At 54.1% G+C, this 21,107-nt stretch overlaps 1 protein-coding gene across 3 annotated transcripts in view; it reads right to left on the minus strand.

Annotated features, from left to right (window-relative positions):
• Positions 1 to 18,649, minus strand: part of LOC140114589 (sigma non-opioid intracellular receptor 1) — a 195,994-nt gene extending 177,345 nt beyond the window's left edge. Inside the window, exons 1-4 of one of the 3 annotated variants that reach the window (XM_072132722.1) lie at positions 18,410 to 18,646; positions 16,438 to 16,638; positions 14,048 to 14,140; positions 11,601 to 12,347 (exon numbers count right to left, since the gene is read on the minus strand). In XM_072132722.1, coding sequence (XP_071988823.1) covers positions 12,118 to 12,347; positions 14,048 to 14,140; positions 16,438 to 16,638; positions 18,410 to 18,557 — 672 coding nt within the window. In that variant the 5' untranslated portion in view covers positions 18,558 to 18,646 and the 3' untranslated portion in view covers positions 11,601 to 12,117. Of the gene's footprint in view, positions 1 to 11,600; positions 12,348 to 14,047; positions 14,141 to 16,437; positions 16,639 to 18,409 lie in introns of those variants that run through there. The other 2 variants (XM_072132723.1, XM_072132720.1) reach the window with 2 other exon arrangements.
• Between the last annotated feature and the right edge of the window lie 2,458 nt (positions 18,650 to 21,107).

Consider the following 21,107-nt stretch of genomic DNA (forward strand, 5'->3'; position numbering starts at 1 on the left):
CTCCTCTGCTTCTCCTCGCTAATGCCCGGCTCATCCCTCTGTCTCCTGGCTTCTCCTCTGCCTCTCCTCTCTGCTGCCCGGCTCATCCCTCTGTCTCCTGGCTTCTCCTCTGCCTCTCCTCGCTGATGCCCGGCTCATCCCTCTGTCTCCAGGCTTCTCCTCTGCTTCTCCTCTCTGCTGCCCGGCTCATCCCTCTGTCTCCTGGCTTCTCCTCTGCCTCTCCTCGCTGATGCCCGGCTCATCCCTCTGTCTCCAGGCTTCTCCTCTGCTTCTCCTCTCTGCTGCCCGGCTCATCCCTCTGTCTCCTGGCTTCTCCTCTGCTTCTCCTCTCTGCTGCCCGGCTCATCCCTCTGTCTCCTGGCTTCTCCTCTGCCTCTCCTCTCTGCTGCCCGGCTCATCCCTCTGTCTCCTGGCTTCTCCTCTACCTCTCCTCTCTGCTGCCCGGCTCATCCCTCTGTCTCCTGGCTTCTCCTCTGCTTCTCTTCTCTGCTCCCCGGCTCATCCCTCTGTCTCCTGGCTTCTCCTCTGCTTCTCTTCTCTGCTGCCCGGCTCATCCCTCTGTCTCCTGGCTTCTCCTCTACCTCTCCTCTCTGCTGCCCGGCTCATCCCTCTGCTTCTCCTCTCTGCTGCCCGGCTCATCTCTCTGTCTCCTGGCTTCTCCTCTGCCTCTCCTCTCTGCTGCCCGGCTCTTCCCTCTGTCTCCTGGCTTCTCCTCTCTGCTGCCCGGCTCATCTCTCTGTCTCCTGGCTTCTCCTCTGCCTCTCCTCTCTGCTGCCCGGCTCATCCCTCTGTCTCCTGGCTTCTCCTCTGCCTCTCCTCTCTGCTGCCCGGCTCATCCCTGTGTCTCCTGGCTTCTCCCCTGCCTCTCCTCTCTGCTGCCCGGCTCATCCTATTACCATCCGCTCTTCTCACACCCCTCTCCAGGATTTCTCCTGTGCTTCCCCCAGACTCTGGAACTCTCTGCCAAACTGTGTCAGATTGTCCCTCACCTCCCAAACCTCCAAACATAACCTGAATACCCCCCTGTTCAGGTTCATCTACAACACACAATAACTGCTCTGCTCCTGCACCTCGTGTCTCCATCCTCCCTCCTATATAGATTGTGAGCCCACAGAGACAGGGTCCTCCGTCCACTTGTCTTAATGTATGTGAACCCCTAGAGTCAGTGATGGCGAACCTTTTAGAGGCCGAGTGCCCAAACTACAACCAAGACCTGCTTATTTATCGCAAAGTGCCAGCTTAGAAATTTAATTTGTGATTTATACTCCCTTCTCTGTCACAGTTTTCATTGACATCAGCACCTGAGGACACCAATAAAGCAGAAAATAGTCCCAGGTAGCGCTGTCACTATGAAATAGCTCTGTGCACAGCAAGTCCTGGGCTGTCTGGGACTGCAGGAAGATACCTGGAGTCATCTCTGGTGATGGCCTGAGTGCCCACAGAAAGGGCTCCGAGTGCCACCTCTGGCAACAGTGCCATAGGTTAGCCATCACTGCCCTAAGTGATTGTACAGCACCAGGAATTAATGTGCTCTGTAAATAATAATAATGATGATGTCACAGGATCAGTGTGTGTGTGTATAGGAATCTAGTGATGTCACAGGATCAGTGTGTGTGTATAGGAATCTAGTGATGTCACAGGATCAGTGTGTGTGTATAGGAATCTAGTGATGTCACAGGATCAGTGTGTGTGTATAGGAATCTAGTGATGTCACAGGATTAGTGTGTGTGTATAGGAATCTAGTGATGTCACAGGGTCAGTGTGTAGGAGTGCAGTGATGTCACAGGAGCAGTGTGTAGGAGTGCAGTGATGTCACAGGAGCAGTGTGTAGGAGTGCAGTGATGTCACAGGAGCAGTGTGTAGGAGTGCAGTGATGTCACAGGAGCAGTGTGTAGGAGTGCAGTGATGTCACAGGGTCAGTGTGTAAGAGTGCAGTGATGTCACAGGGTCAGTGTGTAGGAGTGCAGTGATGTCACAGGGTCAGTGTGTAGGAGTGCAGTGATGTCACAGGGTCAGTGTGTAGGAGTGCAGTGATGTCACAGGGTCAGTGTGTAGGAGTGCAGTGATGTCACAGGGTCAGTGTGTAGGAGTGCAGTGATGTCACAGGATCAGTGTGTGTATAGGGATCTAGTGATGTCACAGGGTCAGTGTGTGTATAGGGATCTAGTGATGTCACAGGGTCAGTGTGTAGGAGTGCAGTGATGTCACACGATCAGTGTGTGTGTATAGGAAACTAGTGATGTCACAGGATCAGTGTGTGTGTATAGGAATCTAGTGATGTCACAGGGTCAGTGTGTAGGAGTGCAGTGATGTCACAGGGTCAGTGTGTAGGAGTGCAGTGAAGTCCCAGGAGCAGCAGTGATGTCCCTATGGAGAAGGCTTGGATAAATGGTACATGAGGTGCTGATACTCCGATGGGAGTTGTCCTCCTCCGCGGGCGGCCTCTGACATTACACTATTGACTCCCTGCCCGGAGAGACATGTAAGGATTGTTCACACTAATGTTATTTAGCAGCAATATTTCCGTAATAAAGGGAATCAATAAGGCCGAGAAAATAATCTGTGCGGGATTTGATTTTCTAATTTTAATGGAATACTTCTTTACTTCCAGCAGTTTGTTCATTGGATTTTCATTAGTTGAGTCTCGCTGTAAGTGGAGCTATCGACGTGCGCTGCTGACATCAGCCGCGGAGCTGGAGACACAAATTACTCGCTTTCCGCCCCAGCTCCCGTGTTAAATGACTGGATGCAGCCGCAATCCACCCGACCCCACATCCCTGTACATCAATGTCAGGGGGGGGGGGGCAATCACTGGGCGCAGCCGCAATCCACCCGACACCACATCCCTGTACATCAATGTCAGGGGGGGGGGGCAATCACTGGGCGCAGCCGCAATCCACCCGACACCACATCCCTGTACATCAATGTCAGGGGGGGGGGCAATCACTGGGCGCAGCCGCAATCCACCCGACCCCACATCCCTGTACATCAATGTCAGGGGGGGGGGGCAATCACTGGGCGCAGCCGCAATCCACCCGACCCCACATCCCTGTACATCAATGTCAGGGGGGGGGGCAATCACTGGGCGCAGCCGCAATCCACCCGACACCACATCCCTGTACATCAATGTCAGGGGGGGGGGCAATCACTGGGCGCAGCCGCAATCCACCCGACACCACATCCCTGTACATCAATGTCAGGGGGGGGGGGGGCAATCACTGGGCGCAGCCGCAATCCACCCGACACCACATCCCTGTACATCAATGTCAGGGGGGGGGGGCAATCACTGGGCGCAGCCGCAATCCACCCGACCCCACATCCCTGTACATCAATGTCAGGGGGGGGGGGCAATCACTGGGCGCAGCCGCAATCCACCCGACCCCACATCCCTGTACATCAATGTCAGGGGGGGGGGGGGGGCAATCACTGGGCGCAGCCGCAATCCACCCGACACCACATCCCTGTACATCAATGTCAGGGGGGGGGGGGCAATCACTGGGCGCAGGAGCTAACAATCTGCGTTATGGGACCAAGGGAAAATAACCTGCAAGTTATCTGATGAAACATTCCCTACTGAAGGTCCTCGAGGCTCACACTGGAGGGGAGACAGACGGGGGTGACTCTGGGGCGCAGGCGAAAGCTCCTGGGGAGCAGAAGATATCGGTATGATTGATTGATTGATTTTCAGTATGAATTCAGACCATGATCGAGGGGTCTCTCCATCCTGGAGACTTTTTGGGTCTTAAGCGGGAGGTGTCAGAGACGGCTTCACATCGATGTGATCACTGCCAGCGCTGCTGTGATAATGAGACAAGAGCGCCGTCTGCTGGCGCATGTCATACACTACAGGGGACGGAGGGGATGACTCACACAAGACGTGAACACTGCTGACACAGCACAAGGCAGAGAACTTTTGTCAGGACTTGCCCCACCTGAATGTGCCCAGAGTATAATCCACCAACATTGTGACTCCGTGAATGTCCCCTATCCTGCAAGGCCCCTCCCCCATGACTCCCTTGCTGTGATCACTGATTGCAACTTTCTCCGTTACGTAAAGAGAATCTCCCATCAGAATCCATCCTGATAAAGCAGGGACATTACTCATAGATCCGGGCACTGGGACCGTGGGAATCTTCTTATAGGTTATCCATGGCTCCTCCTTCCTTCTAAAAATGGGTAAAATTATGTTAATGAGCATGAAAAGGGGAGATGTCCTTTAAAAGAAAACCTACATCTCCCCAGAAGTGGCGACAGACACGAGGACCCGGCGGAGCAGTGCAGCCACCAATGCAATTCGCTCTGCAAATGATGAAATGATCGAGCACCTGACTCCGATCTGTGACACGTGGGAGGAGCATAAATGTAACCCCCAAATTCAGCTCCATTCTTGTGCTGTGCTTGTGTGAGAGGCTCATTACTCCGGCAGATCACTGAGTACGTTGATGATATTCAGGCAAAGAGGAGAGAACACCATAGTGATAAATCATCTGCACTTGTATCACATTCACACCGGAGAACTGGGCTCTGATCAGCTTTCTGTTAGGCCGTGGCTGGTAGGACCTTACATGCTTACACCAGAGGGTCAGCACTGATCTAGTAATCGCCATTCTAGTAAGAAACCGAAAACAGCTTTGATCTATTGCTGGGGAAAGAGAAATGGATTTTAGCGCAGACATCCAGTGATGCTGAAGGCTACCCTTCACTTCCTACAATCTTTGCAGGAGCAGCAGCGCCACCTAGACACTGAGCCAGAAATGAGCAAGAGCAGCAAAAGGAGGCAGCAGCAGCGCCACCTAGTGACTGAGCCAGAAATGAGCAAGAGCAGCAAAAGGAGGCAGCAGCAGCGCCACCTAGTGACTGAGCCAGAAATGAGCAAGAGCAGCAAAGGGAGGCAGCAGCAGCGCCACCTAGTGACTGAGCCAGTAATGAGCAGGAGCAGTGCAGGGAGGCAGCAGCCGCGCCACCTAGTGACTGAGCCAGACATGAGCAGGAGCAGGGAGGCAGCAGCCGCGCCACCTAGTGACTGAGCCAGAAATGAGCAGGAGCAGTGCAGGGAGGCTGCAGCAACGCCACCTAGTGACTGAGCCAGACATGAGCAGGAGCAGTGCAGGGAGGCAGCAGCAGCGTCACCTAGTGACTGAGCCAGACATGAGCAAGAGCAGTGCAGGGAGGCAGCAGCAGCGCCACCTAGTGACTGAGCCAGAAATGAGCAGGAGCAGTGCAGGGAGGCTGCAGCAACGCCACCTAGTGACTGAGCCAGACATGAGCAGGAGCAGTGCAGGGAGGCAGCAGCAGCGTCACCTAGTGACTGAGCCAGACATGAGCAAGAGCAGTGCAGGGAGGCAGCAGCCGCGCCACCTAGTGACTGAGCCAGACATGAGCAGGAGCAGTGCAGGAAGGCAGCAGCAGCGCCACCTAGTGACTGAGCCAGACATGAGCAGGAGCAGTGCAGGGAGGCAGCAGCAGCGCCACCTAGTGACTGAGCCAGAAATGAGCAGGAGCAGTGCAGGGAGGCAGCAGCAGCGCCACCTAGTGACTGAGCCAGTAATGAGCAGGAGCAGCAAAGGGAGGCAGCAGCCGCGCCACCTAGTGACTGAGCCAGACATGAGCAGGAGCAGCAAAGGGAGGCAGCAGCAGCGCCACCTAGTGACTGAGCCAGAAATGAGCAGGAGCAGCAAAGGGAGGCAGCAGCAGCGCCACCTAGTGACTGAGCCAGTAATGAGCAGGAGCAGCAAAGGGAGGCAGCAGCAGCGCCACCTAGTGACTGAGCCAGACATGAGCAGGAGCAGTGCAGGAAGGCAGCAGCAGCGCCACCTAGTGACTGAGCCAGACATGAGCAGGAGCAGTGCAGGGAGGCAGCAGCAGCGCCACCTAGTGACTGAGCCAGACATGAGCAGGAGCAGTGCAGGGAGGCAGCAGCAGCGCCACCTAGTGACTGAGCCAGACATGAGCAGGAGCAGTGCAGGAAGGCAGCAGCAGCGCCACCTAGTGACTGAGCCAGACATGAGCAGGAGCAGTGCAGGGAGGCAGCAGCAGCGCCACCTAGTGACTGAGCCAGACATGAGCAAGAGCAGTGCAGGGAGGCAGCAGCCGCGCCACCTAGTGACTGAGCCAGACATGAGCAGGAGCAGTGCAGGGAGGCAGCAGCAGCGCCCCCTAGTGACTGAGCCAGACATGAGCAGGAGCAGTGCAGGGAGGCAGCAGCAGCGCCACCTAGTGACTGAGCCAGAAATGAGCAGGAGCAGTGCAGGGAGGCTGCAGCAACGCCACCTAGTGACTGAGCCAGACATGAGCAGGAGCAGTGCAGGGAGGCAGCAGCAGCGTCACCTAGTGACTGAGCCAGACATGAGCAAGAGCAGTGCAGGGAGGCAGCAGCCGCGCCACCTAGTGACTGAGCCAGAAATGAGCAGGAGCAGTGCAGGGAGGCAGCAGCTGCGCCACCTAGTGACTGAGCCAGTAATGAGCAGGAGCAGCAAAGGGAGGCAGCAGCAGCGCCACCTAGTGACTGAGCCAGTAATGAGCAGGAGCAGCAAAGGGAGGCAGCAGCAGCGCCACCTAGTGACTGAGCCAGACATGAGCAGGAGCAGTGCAGGAAGGCAGCAGCAGCGCCACCTAGTGACTGAGCCAGACATGAGCAGGAGCAGTGCAGGGAGGCAGCAGCAGCGCCACCTAGTGACTGAGCCAGAAATGAGCAGGAGCAGTGCAGGGAGGCAGCAGCCGCGCCACCTAGTGACTGAGCCAGTAATGAGCAGGAGCAGCAAAGGGAGGCAGCAGCCGCGCCACCTAGTGACTGAGCCAGACATGAGCAGGAGAAGTGCAGGGAGGCAGCAGCCGCGCCACCTAGTGACCGAGCCAGAAATGAGCAGGAGCAGTGAAGGGAGGCAGCAGCAGCAGCGCCACCTAGTGACTGAGCCAGACATGAGCAGGAGCAGCAAAGGGAGGCAGCAGCAGCGCCACCTAGTGACTGAGCCAGAAATGAGCAGGAGCAGCAAAGGGAGGCAGCAGCAGCGCCACCTAGTGACTGAGCCAGTAATGAGCAGGAGCAGCAAAGGGAGGCAGCAGCAGCGCCACCTAGTGACTGAGCCAGACATGAGCAGGAGCAGTGCAGGGAGGCAGCAGCAGCGCCACCTAGTGACTGAGCCAGACATGAGCAGGAGCAGTGCAGGGAGGCAGCAGCAGCGTCACCTAGTGACTGAGCCAGACATGAGCAAGAGCAGTGCAGGGAGGCAGCAGCCGCGCCACCTAGTGACTGAGCCAGAAATGAGCAGGAGCAGTGCAGGGAGGCTGCAGCAACGCCACCTAGTGACTGAGCCAGTAATGAGCAGGAGCAGCAAAGGGAGGCAGCAGCAGCGCCACCTAGTGACTGAGCCAGACATGAGCAAGAGCAGTGCAGGGAGGCAGCAGCAGCGCCACCTAGTGACTGAGCCAGAAATGAGCAGGAGCAGTGCAGGGAGGCAGCAGCAGCGCCACCTAGTGACTGAGCCAGAAATGAGCAGGAGCAGTGCAGGGAGGCAGCAGCAGCGCCACCTAGTGACTGAGCCAGACATGAGCAGGAGCAGTGCAGGGAGGCAGCAGCAGCGCCACCTAGTGACTGAGCCAGTAATGAGCAGGAGCAGTGCAGGGAGGCAGCAGCAGCGCCACCTAGTGACTGAGCCAGTAATGAGCAGGAGCAGTGCAGGGAGGCAGCAGCAGCGCCACCTAGTGACTGAGCCAGACATGAGCAGAAGCAGTGCAGGGAGGCAGCAGCAGCGCCACCTAGTGACTGAGCCAGACATGAGCAGGAGCAGCGAAGGGAGGCTGCAGCAGCGCCACCTAGTGACTGAGCCAGACATGAGCAGGAGCAGCGAAGGGAGGCTGCAGCAGCGCCACCTAGTGACTGAGCCAGACATGAGCAGGAGCAGTGCAGGGAGGCTGCAGCAGCGCCACCTAGTGACTGAGCCAGACATGAGCAACGAAGGGAGGCTGCAGCAGCGCCACCTAGTGACTGAGCCAGAAATGAGCAGGAGCAGTGCAGGGAGGCTGCAGCAGCGCCACCTAGTGACTGAGCCAGTAATGAGCAGGAGCAGCAAAGGGAGGCAGCAGCAGCGCCACCTAGTGACTGAGCCAGACATGAGCAAGAGCAGTGCAGGGAGGCAGCAGCAGCGCCACCTAGTGACTGAGCCAGACATGAGCAGGAGCAGTGCAGGGAGGCAGCAGCAGCGCCACCTAGTGACTGAGCCAGAAATGAGCAGGAGCAGTGGAGGGAGGCAGCAGCAGCGCCACCTAGTGACTGAGCCAGACATGAGCAGGAGCAGTGCAGGGAGGCAGCAGCAGCGCCACCTAGTGACTGAGCCAGTAATGAGCAGGAGCAGCGAAGGGAGGCAGCAGCAGCGCCCCCTAGTGACTGAGCCAGTAATGAGCAGGAGCAGTGCAGGGAGGCAGCAGCAGCGCCACCTAGTGACTGAGCCAGTAATGAGCAGGAGCAGTGCAGGGAGGCAGCAGCAGCGCCACCTAGTGACTGAGCCAGACATGAGCAGAAGCAGTGCAGGGAGGCAGCAGCAGCGCCACCTAGTGACTGAGCCAGACATGAGCAGGACCAGCGAAGGGAGGCAGCAGCAGCGCCACCTAGTGACTGAGCCAGTAATGAGCAGGAGCAGTGCAGGGAGGCAGCAGCAGCGCCACCTAGTGACTGAGCCAGAAATGAGCAGGAGCAGTGCAGGGAGGCTGCATCAGCGCCACCTAGTGACTGAGCCAGACATGAGCAGGAGCAGTGCAGGGAGGCAGCAGCACCGCCACCTAGTGACCGAGCCAGAAATGAGCAAGAGCAGCAAAGGGAGGCGGCAGCAGCGTCACCTAGTGACTGAGCCAGAAATGAGCAAGAGCAGCAAAGGGAGGCGGAAGCAGAGCCACCTAGTGACTGAGCCAGAAATGAGCAGGAGCAGCGAAGGGAGGCAGCAGCAGCGCCACCTAGTGACTGAGCCAGAAATGAGCAAGAGCAGTGCAGGGAGGCAGCAGCAGCGCCACCTAGTGACTGAGCCAGAAATTAGCAGGAGCAGTGCAGGGAGGCAGCAGCAGCGCCACCTAGTGACTGAGCCAGAAATTAGCAGGAGCAGTGCAGTGGAGGCTGCAGCAGCGCCACCTAGAGACTGAGCTAGACATGAGAGAAGTGGATGCTGGTGACGGCTAGGAGCAGGGCTGTTAAGTCTCATATGATAATTCTTAAATCAATTTCCATATTCATGAAATACCCTGCATACTTCCTTACATCCACACCAATTATTTAAGAAGATAATTCAGCATAACAGAAGTGGCCCAGAAAAAGGGCGATAGAGAAACACCAATCCTCTGGTCCATGAGGATTTGTACATGTGGCTTAGTGTCCACTTTATTGTATCCTGCTCTAAAATCCTTGTATTACTATCAGCTGCTCACTCACCTCGATGCTGGGCTATGACCAAATAATTCACACTGTGCGGAGCCGGCAGCTCGGTCCTGTCACACCGGACAGCAGACAAGTGCGTGTGATGGATCACGGCTCCTCAGGCCGTAATACATCAATACAAACCCTCATATGGATCAACTACACCACAATGGAGACAACACGACAAAGGTGACAGCCATAGAGGGACGTCATGATATGTGCTGGAGCAGGATCTGCCAGGTCTGAGAGTGCTGGCTCATCTCTATTGTATACATCATCATAAGGGATTGCAGCCCTGTTTTGGCGACTGGTGCCGCAGCACATCTCGGGTACCGCCAGAGTGACCAGTGCCACAGCACATATTGGGTCCTGTCATAGTGACCACGGCCGCAGCACATCTCAGGTACCGTCATAGTGACCAGTGCTCAGCACAGTGCCGCAGCCCATCTCAGGTGCTGTTATAGTGACCTGGTCCCTCCACAGTGCAGCAGCACATCTCAGGTCCTATGATAGTGACCAGTGCCCAGCACATTTCGGGTCCTATCATAGCCGCAGCACATCTCAGGTCCTGTCATAGTGACCCGTGTCCAGCAGAGTGCCGCAGCACACACCCCGGGTCCTGTCATAGTGACCTGTGTCCAGCAGAGTGCCGCAGCACATCCTGGGTCCTGTCATAGTGACCTGTGTCCAGCAGAGTGCCGCAGCACATCCCGGGTCCTGTCATAGTGACCTGTGTCCAGCAGAGTGCCGCAGCACATCCCGGGTCCTGTCATAGTGACCTGTGCCCAGCACAACTCAGGTCCTGTCATAGTGACCTGTGCCCAGCACAGCGCCGCAGCACATCCCGGGTCCTGTCATAGTGACCTGTGTCCAGCAGAGTGCCGCAGCACATCCCGGGTCCTGTCAGTGACCTGTGCCCAGCACATCTCAGGTCCTGTCATAGTGACCTGTGTCCAACAGAGTGCCCCAGCACATCCTGGGTCCTGTCAGTGACCTGTGCCTAGCACATCTCAGGTCCTGTCATAGTGACCTGTGTCCGGCAGAGTGCCGCAGCACATCCCGGGTCCTGTCATAGTGATCTGTGCCCAGCAGAGAAAGTACTTGCTCTCAGGTGCAGGCGGTGTGAACAGCAGGTATGTGAGGGAGGAGGGATAAACATCCATATCCCCTCCTCTGCAACGATAACACAGGGAAATATCCCTGGCGAGCTGATAAATGTGATCTATGACCTAACAGAGCACAAAACAAAACCAACCCTGCTCACACAGCTCAGACGTATATAGAGCGATTCAAGATTGGCCCTGCTCCAGTCACCCAGTATGTTATCTCTCAGATACATTGTACATGTACAGACCACTGATAAACAGCCACGACTGCTGTCGGCTCAGGAAACAAGGACAAGGTTTTGCCCTAGCACCTGCCAATTACCAGGTCTATTGGTTACTGTAACTACAAGGATTGTCTAGCAAAACAATAGCTAAATAATAGCTCTGAAAAACATAAACCCTGCAAACAATTCCCCTACCCAGAGAGCAAGCAGAGGTCTTATAAATGCATCTTTACCGCCATTTTTCCAGTTCTGTCATAATCTTCATGAATTCTCAAAATCTACAATGCAAACGTGCATAGAGCCTTGTAAGGTGGCAGAACCAGCAAGAAGTCATCGTTGCGATCAGAGGTGATGCATTGGGAGGCTGCCCATGGTTCAGACCTATTCAGACTGTGATAAGTTGGTCTGAATTTAGAAGACTGGCCCAGTGCAGAGACCTAGGTGCCCGTGGCTCCCCATGGTACTACAGTCTCTTACTAGACACAAGACATTACTTCGCTCTATGCTGTCAGGTGTCCAGGTTCTGGCCCGGTACTCAATTAGAAGAATTCAGGCTTTATATGGCCTGTATTCACCGCTGTGAAGTGTAGGAACCTGGGCAGTCACCCTATCATAAAGAAAGCTGCAGACCGGATCAGATCAGATATCACTTACCTCCCCTTACCCTACATCTGCCACATACATGCTCTGGAAAACAACATTACATAAAGCGGATAATAAAAGGAGAAGCTAATCTGCTGCACAGTTGCACGCTTGTACATAGTAGAGGCTTTTTTTATTAGCAAACTGGGCCACAAATCTGTCATAGAACAGTAGACAAGAACCCCTAGTTGGCACCTACTGCTACAGCACAAGACAGAATTCAGGAACTTTACTAATAATTTTTAATTTCATCAGTGAACGAGCAGCATAAACATTTTGGTGTCACATAAGAAAGATAAAATGATCCTTTCTATAGAAATATTACATGTCTTCATGGCTTATTAAAAAATAATCTGTGATCATTGAGGACGCGGCAGGTCTTCTCTGTTCCAGAGGAGTTTTTCACGTTTGTTCAAGTTGCAGTATAAAAACTTAGAAGGCAATGATAAAAGTGCAGGGAACGGAGCCAAAGTAACAGGAGTTGCCGTCTCGTTGCTCCTTATAGAGCGACCCTCCGGTAATTAAAATGATTTGGTAATTGTAGATTAGACAGGATTATCCAGGGCTGATGGCCCCCAGAGGCCACAGTGCACCTTTCCATGGATGGACGGATATTACTCTCCAGGCCCCTCGCACACAGTTAGACCCATGTGACCAGAGTGACCAATCCTCATACATGGATTTGGTGATGACTGATCTCCTGGTAAATGATGGAGCTGCTCATGGTTCCCAGGACGTTGAGATGTTAGAAGAAGCCAAGGTCTGATAGATAAGTGTTGGCTTCCAGCATTAACCCCTTGGTATAGACCTTTACTGTATAGTAGAAGGTGAGGAAGTCCTGGGTACTAAAGAATGTATCTGCTAGAGCAAAGCCCAATGTGGAAGGAATAAACCCACGTCCGTACTCCACCATCCAGGTCCCCGCACTCCATTGCACCGACGTGGCCTCCCCCACTTCATGTACAATGGTATCTCCTGCACAAAGAAAAAGTATGGCTCATCAACAACCCATCTCCACAGACACAATACAAAATGGTGCAGAAAAAAATCGGAATCTTCCAAGAATACAACAGCCAGAGATTATATCCCAAAAAACATACAAGTCATGCCCCAACCAAGTATAGCAGATCACAATCATCAAACGTAATAACAGCAATGTCTCCAGAGCTGCACTCGCTATTCTGCTGCCCACATTTATCAAAAACAGTGCAGTTTGTACTATGTGCAGTTTCCTGTGAAGTGTGCAGGGGGCGCCAGATTCATGAATTGTGGTGCATGTTCTTCATTAATCAGGCCCGTTTTTTGTTTTTGCATTTCCGTTTTTCACTCACCACAACTTTTTTATATTTCCATGTACAGAGCTGTGTGAGGGCTTGCTTTCTGCGTAAAACAAATTGCACTTCATAGTGACGGTATTTAATATTCCCTGCAGTGTACTGGGAAGCAGTAAAAAAATTCCAAATGTAGTGAAAAGCATTTGCGCCGTTTTCTTGTGGGCTTGGATTTTTTGGATTTCACTGTGCACCCCAAATGACAGGTCTACTTTATTGTTTGGGTCGGTACAAACATGGGGGATACTAAATTAATACAGGTTTTATGATGTTTTCATACATTTATAAAAAATTAAAACCTCCGGTACAAATAAAATAAAAATTCTTCATTTTGCCATGTTTCGGCGCTAATAACTTTTTCATACTTCTGATGACGTTTTCAATGCTATCATTTTGCGGACTGTATGACCTTTTATCATATTTTGAAAAATGGCAAAAAAGTGTGATTTTAAACTTTGGGTGCTATTTTCTGTTACGGGGCTAAACGCTGGGAATAAACGTTATTATATTTTGATAAATCGGACATTTTTGGAAGCGGCAATACTGAACATGTTTATGATTTTTACTATTTATATCAGTTCTAAGGAAAGAGGGACGATTTGAATTTTTAAATTTTTTTTAATTTTTAAATTTTTTTTCAGACCCTCTAGGGTACTTTAACCCTAGGTTTTCTGATTGATCCTACCATATATTAGGGGCATTTTACACATCATGTATTACAATGTGCAAATTGCATATTGTAATACATTGTGTAAAAAGAAACAGCATTGTGTGATCCGAGGCTGCAATAGAAACAGATCTCCGCTCCCCGATGACATCACGTGGAGCGACTATATCAGCCAACATGGCGTCACCCACGCAACACCGGCTTTGTAATGCCGCTGGCAGCTTTGCTGCAATACGCAGCAAACACTCACCAGCTTTGGAGAGAGCTCAGCTGGTCAGCCCTGACCAATTACCCGCAGCCGAAATGTGACGTAGGTGCTCCCTGTACTGTAATTTTTTGTTCATGCTGCAGAATTGTGGTGCTTGGTCTGACTAAGCACTAACATGAACTTTTTGGTTCACATTTTTTCTGTATTGTCGGACACAGAGCAGCCGCGACACAAAACTGGTGCAGGGGCTATAATAAATCCGGTTGATATTGTCAGCAGGTTTGCTGTTGGAATCTGCAGCTTAGTATAATTTCTGGTATGTGAGGTCTGAAGCGACAAGAGTCCTCAGAGTAAAGCCTCCTGAATAAGGAGTTGACAATGTTCCTGCATGTCATTCATTAGGACAATCACTGGCTCCACTCATAAAGAAACCAAACCCTAGCTCTTATACAATATAATCTGTTCTTACCAGGGTAGAAGATCTCGCTCTTTGTCATTCCTTCTTTCCATTGGCGGAAGGTTCCGGACAATATAGTATCAGAGATTTCCGCCCAATATCGTCCTACAACGAGGGGACAAATGTTAACAGTGTTTCATAGACAGACTGTACATACAATGGGGTCCCATAAAGACGAGATATTATAAATCACTGATTAGAACAGTGTGATACAGGATAATTGTCCGCAGCACAGCCATTTGTGATCAGGAGGTGCACAGAATCTGCAGCCACAGAATATACAGAATACAACCATCTTTCATTCTACAATTAGGAATCTGGATACTCCACGTCTGTTATCTGGAAAATGCCAAATACCAATCTACACTGACTCTGTATATAAGATGCAACAGAATTTTTATTTATGACATTATTTTTATTCCATTCCCTTGGAACCATTATACAATCTCTTATACCTCATGTGACCCCCCTCCCCAACATCCTTATAGACTGATCTCTAGCGTCACCCCTTGTTCTCACCGACTGTAATCTCTAGTGCCACTCCCATATTCTAACAGACTGTAAGCTCTAATGTCACCTCCTCATAGACTGTAAGCTCTTGTGTCACCTCCTCATCCTCATAGACTGTAAGCTCTTGTGTCACCCACTCATAGACTGTAAGCTCTTGTGTCACCCCCTCATCCTCATAGACTGTAAGCTCTTGTGTCACCCCCTCATCCTTATAGACTGTAAGCTCTTGTGTCACCTCCTCATAGACTGTAAGCTCTTGTGTCACCCCCTCATCCTCATAGACTGTAAGCTCTTGTGTCACCCCCTCATCCTCATAGACTGTAAGCTCTTGTGTCCCCCCCTCATCCTTATAGACTGTAAGCTCTTGTGTCACCCCCTCATCCTTATAGACTGTAAGCTCCTGTGATCAGGTCCCGATTCCTATTGTTTCATATGACTGTTATTACTATGCAACGTCTAGTTGTATTTGTATATGTTCCCCAGAATCTGTAAAGCGCTACAGAATTTGATGGCGCTATATAAGATTATTATTATTCCCAGGCAGGACGACATCTGTGATGTTGATTAGTTTTGGGTGGGCTTCAGCAGCTCTACAGTATAAAGCCCACACAAGCTGATCAAACACCGGCTGTACATATCAGATGCTCAGCTGTACAGGTCCCATGTGTATGGCAATTTTAATGTTGTCCTTCTAACACACTTTTGGTGACCCTCCTGACATACACAAGGGTCACCTGAACTGCAGCAAAGGCCCAGGGCTTCCGGTGCTTCCATTTTATGCTAATAACCACTGAGCCCATCGTCCCTTGCCATTCCTTCAGACAGGACCACTGCGGCCTAGGACAATGTGTACAATGAATGGAGTCACTGCTGAAGCTGTAAGGGTAAGGAGAGTATAGGAATTTCTTTCCATTTTTATTCAAAACAATATACCTCACGTTTTATGATTTTGGTAACACGACTTAAAGGGTTTTTCCCCCAAACACAAGTTAGGCCCTATCCACAGGATAGGGGCCAAATTGCTGATAGGTGGGGGTCTCCCCGTGATGAGACCCTCACAGATCACAAAAACGAGGGGTTCGATGGGGTCCCACATACCTTCGTCGGACCCCTCGTCGCTCCGTCAGAGTAATGGAGCAAACGGCCATTAATCCATTAATTTGATGGCTCTCGGCGATCTCCGTCGGCTCCATAGAGATTAATGGAGCAGAACGGTCATGCGCCTCCGTCAGCTCCATTACTCTGATGGAGCGACAAGGGGTCCAACGGAGGTACATGGTACATCGGACCCCTCGTTTTCGTGATCTGTGGGGGTTTCATCTCTGATCAGCAAGTTAGGCCCTATCCTTGGATAGGGCCAACCTGCGTTTGTGAAAAACCCCTTTAAAGAGTGCAGGCATCTCAGAGACGTTATGGCTTCTATAGCACACATATCCCACACGATCCACAACAGATGATGGACTTATAAACTCCTTGCACATGTTGGTGGGATTTAAACTATGGACCATTAGTGGGGTTTATTACCAAGAGACGCCTTCCAATCCAGGAACACCGCGCCGCCAGTGCAACTTCAAACTACACTCATAATATGATGTAATTACAGTATGAGCGTTCAATAGGCCATTAAAATAATTCGGATCCCCTCCCCGTTATTCCTCATGTCTGGAGTATAGACCACGATAGATGAGAAGGGGGAGAACTAAAAGATAAGCTTTACTCAGTTTCTTTGAAAATACTATTCATTGTTCCTCGCCAGGTGAGGTGACATCTGGTGAGGTTACAAGTTGTGCAGTCAGCAGCCGGATGACCCTGAACTATGGCAGACAGTTAACCACTAGTGCGCCAGGTATGGGGGAGGGGCAGTGTAGTCCTACACTGATGCTCACACTCACCTGAGTGCCCACTGGTGTCCACCGCTGTCCCAAAGAGCAGCACATACTCAGTGAGTGAAGCGTGCAGCAGGCACATGGACCCCATCCAGCCGCCCGCATTCACAAACACCCACTGCAGGTCCTCGTCCGGAAGGATGTGCCCCGGGTGCTTCTTCCGCAACTCAATGATTATCTTAGAGAAGGCGTCTTCATAGTCCAGACCTGGGGGAGTAGACAGGGAGATGGTGAAGAAGGTTCTCACCCCCAGACCCCCCCCCCCCCCAATCCAGAAACTCTCCCCCAGTAACCCGGCAACCCATAAAGGGTCCCCCACTAACCCGGCAACCCATAAAGGGTCCCCCACTAACCCGGCAACCCATAAAGGGTCCCCCACTAACCCGGCAACCCATAAAGGGCCCCCCAGTAACCCGGCAACCCATAAAGGGCCCCCCAGTAACCCGGCAACCCATAAAGGGCCCCCCAGTAACCCGGCAACCCATAAAGGGCCCCCCAGTAACCAGGCAGCCCATAAAGGGCCCCCCAGTAACCCGGCAGCCCATAAAGGGCCCCCCAGTAACCCGGCAGCCCATAAAGGGCCCCCCAGTAACCCGGCAACCAATAAAGGGCCCCCCAGTAACCCGGCAACCATTAAAGGGCCCCCCAGTAACCCGGCAACCCTTAGGGTAATGCCACACATGGAATTACTGGTCCGTTTTTAAGAATGCTTTTTCAGTCCACATCTGTTTTTGGAAAACGCATCCGTTTTTGACCGTTTTTCCCAATTATCTTAATAAAGATAACTGGGAAAAATGGACAAAAACTGATGTTTAAAAAAAAATGCTTAAAAAAACGGAATCAAAGCGCTAATGTTTGGCCTTACCCTAAATGTTCCCCCGTAATCCAGAAATCCCTCCCCCCCCAGGTTCCACCAGTAATCCAGACAAACCCCCCCCACCCCAGGGTCCCCCAATAATCCAGACACTCCCTCCCCCCGGGGTTCCCAAGTAAGCCAGACACAACCCCCCAGAGTCCCACAGTGTCCCCTTCACTCTCAATCACATCCCCCTAACCTCCCCTAAACTCTGTGACAGAACCCGACCTAACCATTCCCATCTATAGCCCTAGGTCCCTCCCCCAGAGCACTCTTCCAGGGAAGTCCTCCAGGAGAGGGGGCCCCTCCCTTCAAGGGGTTCCCCCCCCTGTGTCCCAGGCCCCTAGCTCAGAGGGCCCCCCCCCTGTGTCCCAGGCCCCTCCCTCAGAGGGCCCCCCCCCTGTGTCCAAGGACCCTCCCTCAGAGGGCCCCCCCCCCTGTGTCCCAGGCCCCTCCCTCAGAGGGCCCCCCCCCCTGTGTCCCAGGCCCCTCCCTCAGAGGGCCCCCCCCCTGTGTCCCAGGCCCCTCCCTCAGAGGGCCCCCCCCCCCCTGTGTCCCAGGCCCCTCCCTCAGAGGGCCCCCCCCCCCCTGTGTCCCAGGCCCCTCCCTCAGAGGGCCCCCCCCCTGTGTCCCAGGCCCCTCCCTCAGAGGGCCCCCCCCCTGTGTCCCAGGCCCCTCCCTCAGAGGGCCCCCCCCCTGTGTCCCAGGCCCCTCCCTCAGAGCCCCCCCCTGTGTCCCAGGCCCCTCCCTCAGAGGGCCCCCCCCCTGTGTCCCAGGCCCCTCCCTCAGAGGGCCCCCCCCCTGTGTCCCAGGCCCCTCCCTCAGAGGGCCCCCCCCCCCTGTGTCCCAGGCCCCTCCCTCAGAGGGCCCCCCCCCCTGTGGGGTCCCCCGTGTCCCAGGCCCCTCCCTCAGAGGGGTCCCCCCGTGTCCCAGGCCCCTCCCTCAGAGGGGTCCCCCCCGTGTCCCGGGCCCCTCCCTCAGAGGGGTCCCCCCGTGTCCCAGGCCCCTCCCTCAGAGGGGTCCCCCCCCCTGTCCCAGGCCACTCCCTCAGCGGGGTCCCCCGTGTCCCTGGCCCCTCCCCTAGCGCCTCTCGCTGTGGGTGACCCGGCGGGGGGCGGTTACCCGAGTGCTCCTTGGCCAGGCCGGCGATCTCCTCCCGGGTGAATACGTAGGTCTTGGAGCTGAGCCATCCGCGGATGAGCTGCACCAGGACGCCCAGCACTGCGATAAGCACAGCCGCCTTCACGGCCCGGGATAAGCCGCACAGCATGACGCACAGCGGGTGTGAACGGGCGCAACGACTGACAGGACGGCGCAGACCAGAGACCTACTACCGCAGAGAACCGCCCACCTACACACACAGCCAATAGCGCGCGAGCTGCCGGGAGGACAGCCAATCACAGGCCACGGAGGGATGTGGTGACAGGCGGGAAACTGAGACTCGCACACAGCGGCGCCTAGCGGCGGGAAACCGGAACCTGAGGAGGAGACACCTGACAGGACCTGAGGAGAAGACACCTGACAGGACCTGAGGAGGAGACACCTGACAGGACCTGAGGAGGAGACACCTGACAGGACCTGAGGAGAGGACACCTGACAGGACCGGAGGAGAAGACACCTGACAGGACCTGAGGAGGAGACACCTGACAGGACCGGAGGAGAAGACACCTGACAGGACCTGAGTAGAAAACACCTGACAGGACCTGAGGAGGAGACACCTGACAGGACCTGAGGAGGAGACACCTGACAGGAGCTGAGGAGGAGACACCTGACAGGACCTGAGGAGGAGACACCTGACAGGAGCTGAGGAGGAGACACCTGACAGGACCTGAGGAGGAGACACCTGACAGGACCTGAGGAGAAGACACCTGACAGGACCTGAGGAGAAGACACCTGACAGGACCTGAGGAGGAGACACCTGACAGGACCGGAGGAGAAGACACCTGACAGGATCTGAGGAGAAGACACCTGACAGGACCTGAGGAGAAGACACCTGACAGGAGCAGAGGAGAAGACACCTGACAGGACCTGAGGAGAAGACACCTGACAGGACCTGAGGAGAAGACACCTGACAGGACCTGAGGAGGAGACACCTGACAGGACCTGAGGAGAAGACACCTGACAGGACCTGAGGAGAAGACACCTGACAGGACCTGAGGAGAAGACACCTGACAGGACCTGAGGAGAAGACACCTGACAGGACCGGAGGAGGAGAAGACACCTGACAGGACCTGAGGAGAAGACACCTGACAGGACCTGAGGAGAAGACACCTGACAGGACCTGAGGAGGAGACACCTGACAGGACCTGAGGAGGAGACACCTGACAGGACCTGAGGAGAAGACACCTGACAGGACCTGAGGAGAAGACACCTGACAGGACCTGAGGAGAAGACACCTGACAGGACCTGAGGAGAAGACACCTGACAGGACCTGAGGAGAAGACACCTGACAGGACCGGAGGAGAGGACACCTGACAGGACCTGAGGAGAGGACACCTGACAGGACCTGAGGAGAGGACACCTGACAGGACCTGAGGAGAAGACGCCTGACAGGACCTGAGGAGAAGACACCTGACAGGACCGGAGGAGGAGACACCTGACAGGACCGGAGGAGAAGACACCTGACAGGACCTGAGGAGAGGACACCTGACAGGATCTGAGGAGAAGACACCTGACAGGACCTGAGGAGAAGACACCTGACAGGACCCGAGGAGGAGACACCTGACAGGACCCGAGGAGAAGACACCTGACAGGACCCGAGGAGAAGACACCTGACAGGACCCGAGGAGGAGACACCTGACAGGACCCGAGGAGGAGACACCTGACAGGACCCGAGGAGAAGACACCTGACAGGACCTGAGGAGAAGACACCTGACAGGACCTGAGGAGAGGACACCTGACAGGACCTGAGGAGAGGACACCTGACAGGACCGGAGGAGAAGACACCTGACAGGAGCTGAGGAGAAGACACCTGACAGGACCTGAGGAGAGGACACCTGACAGGACCTGAGGAGAGGACACCTGACAGGACCTAAGGAGGAGACACCTGACAGGACCTGAGGAGAAGACACCTGACAGGACCTGAGGAGAAGACACCTGACAGGACCTGAGGAGAAGACACCTGACAGGACCTGAGGAGAAGACACCTGACAGGACCTGAGGAGGAGACACCTGACAGGACCTGAGGAGGAGACACCTGACAGGATCTGAGGAGAAGACACCTGACAGGACCTGAGGAGAAGACACCTGACAGGACCTGAGAAAGAGACACCTGACAGGATCTGAGGAGAAGACACCTGACAGGACCTGAGGATAAGACACCTGACAGGACCTGAGGAGAAGACACCTGACAGGAATGGAGGAGACACCTGACAGGAGCTGAGGAGGAGACACCTGACAGGACCTGAGGAGAAGACACCTGACAGGACCTGAGGAGAAGACACCTGACAGGACCTGAGGAGCGGACACCTGACTGGACCTGAGGAGAAGACACCTGACAGGAGCTGAGGAGAGGACACCTGACAGGACCTGAGGAGAAGACACCTGACAGGACCTGAGGAGGAGACACCTGACAGGACCTGAGGAGAAGACACCTGACAGGACCTGAGGAGCGGACACCTGACAGGACCTGAGGAGAAGACACCTGACAGGACCTGAGGAGAGGACACCTGACAGGACCTGAGGAGCGGACACCTGACAGGACCTGAGGAGAAGACACCTGACAGGACCTGAGGAGGAGACACCTGACAGGACCTGAGGAGAAGACACCTGACAGGACCTGAGGAGAAGACACCTGACAGGACCTGAGGAGGAGACACCT

This window comes from Engystomops pustulosus, chromosome 1 (assembly GCF_040894005.1).
Source record: "Engystomops pustulosus chromosome 1, aEngPut4.maternal, whole genome shotgun sequence".
Classification (NCBI taxonomy): domain Eukaryota; kingdom Metazoa; phylum Chordata; class Amphibia; order Anura; family Leptodactylidae; genus Engystomops; species Engystomops pustulosus.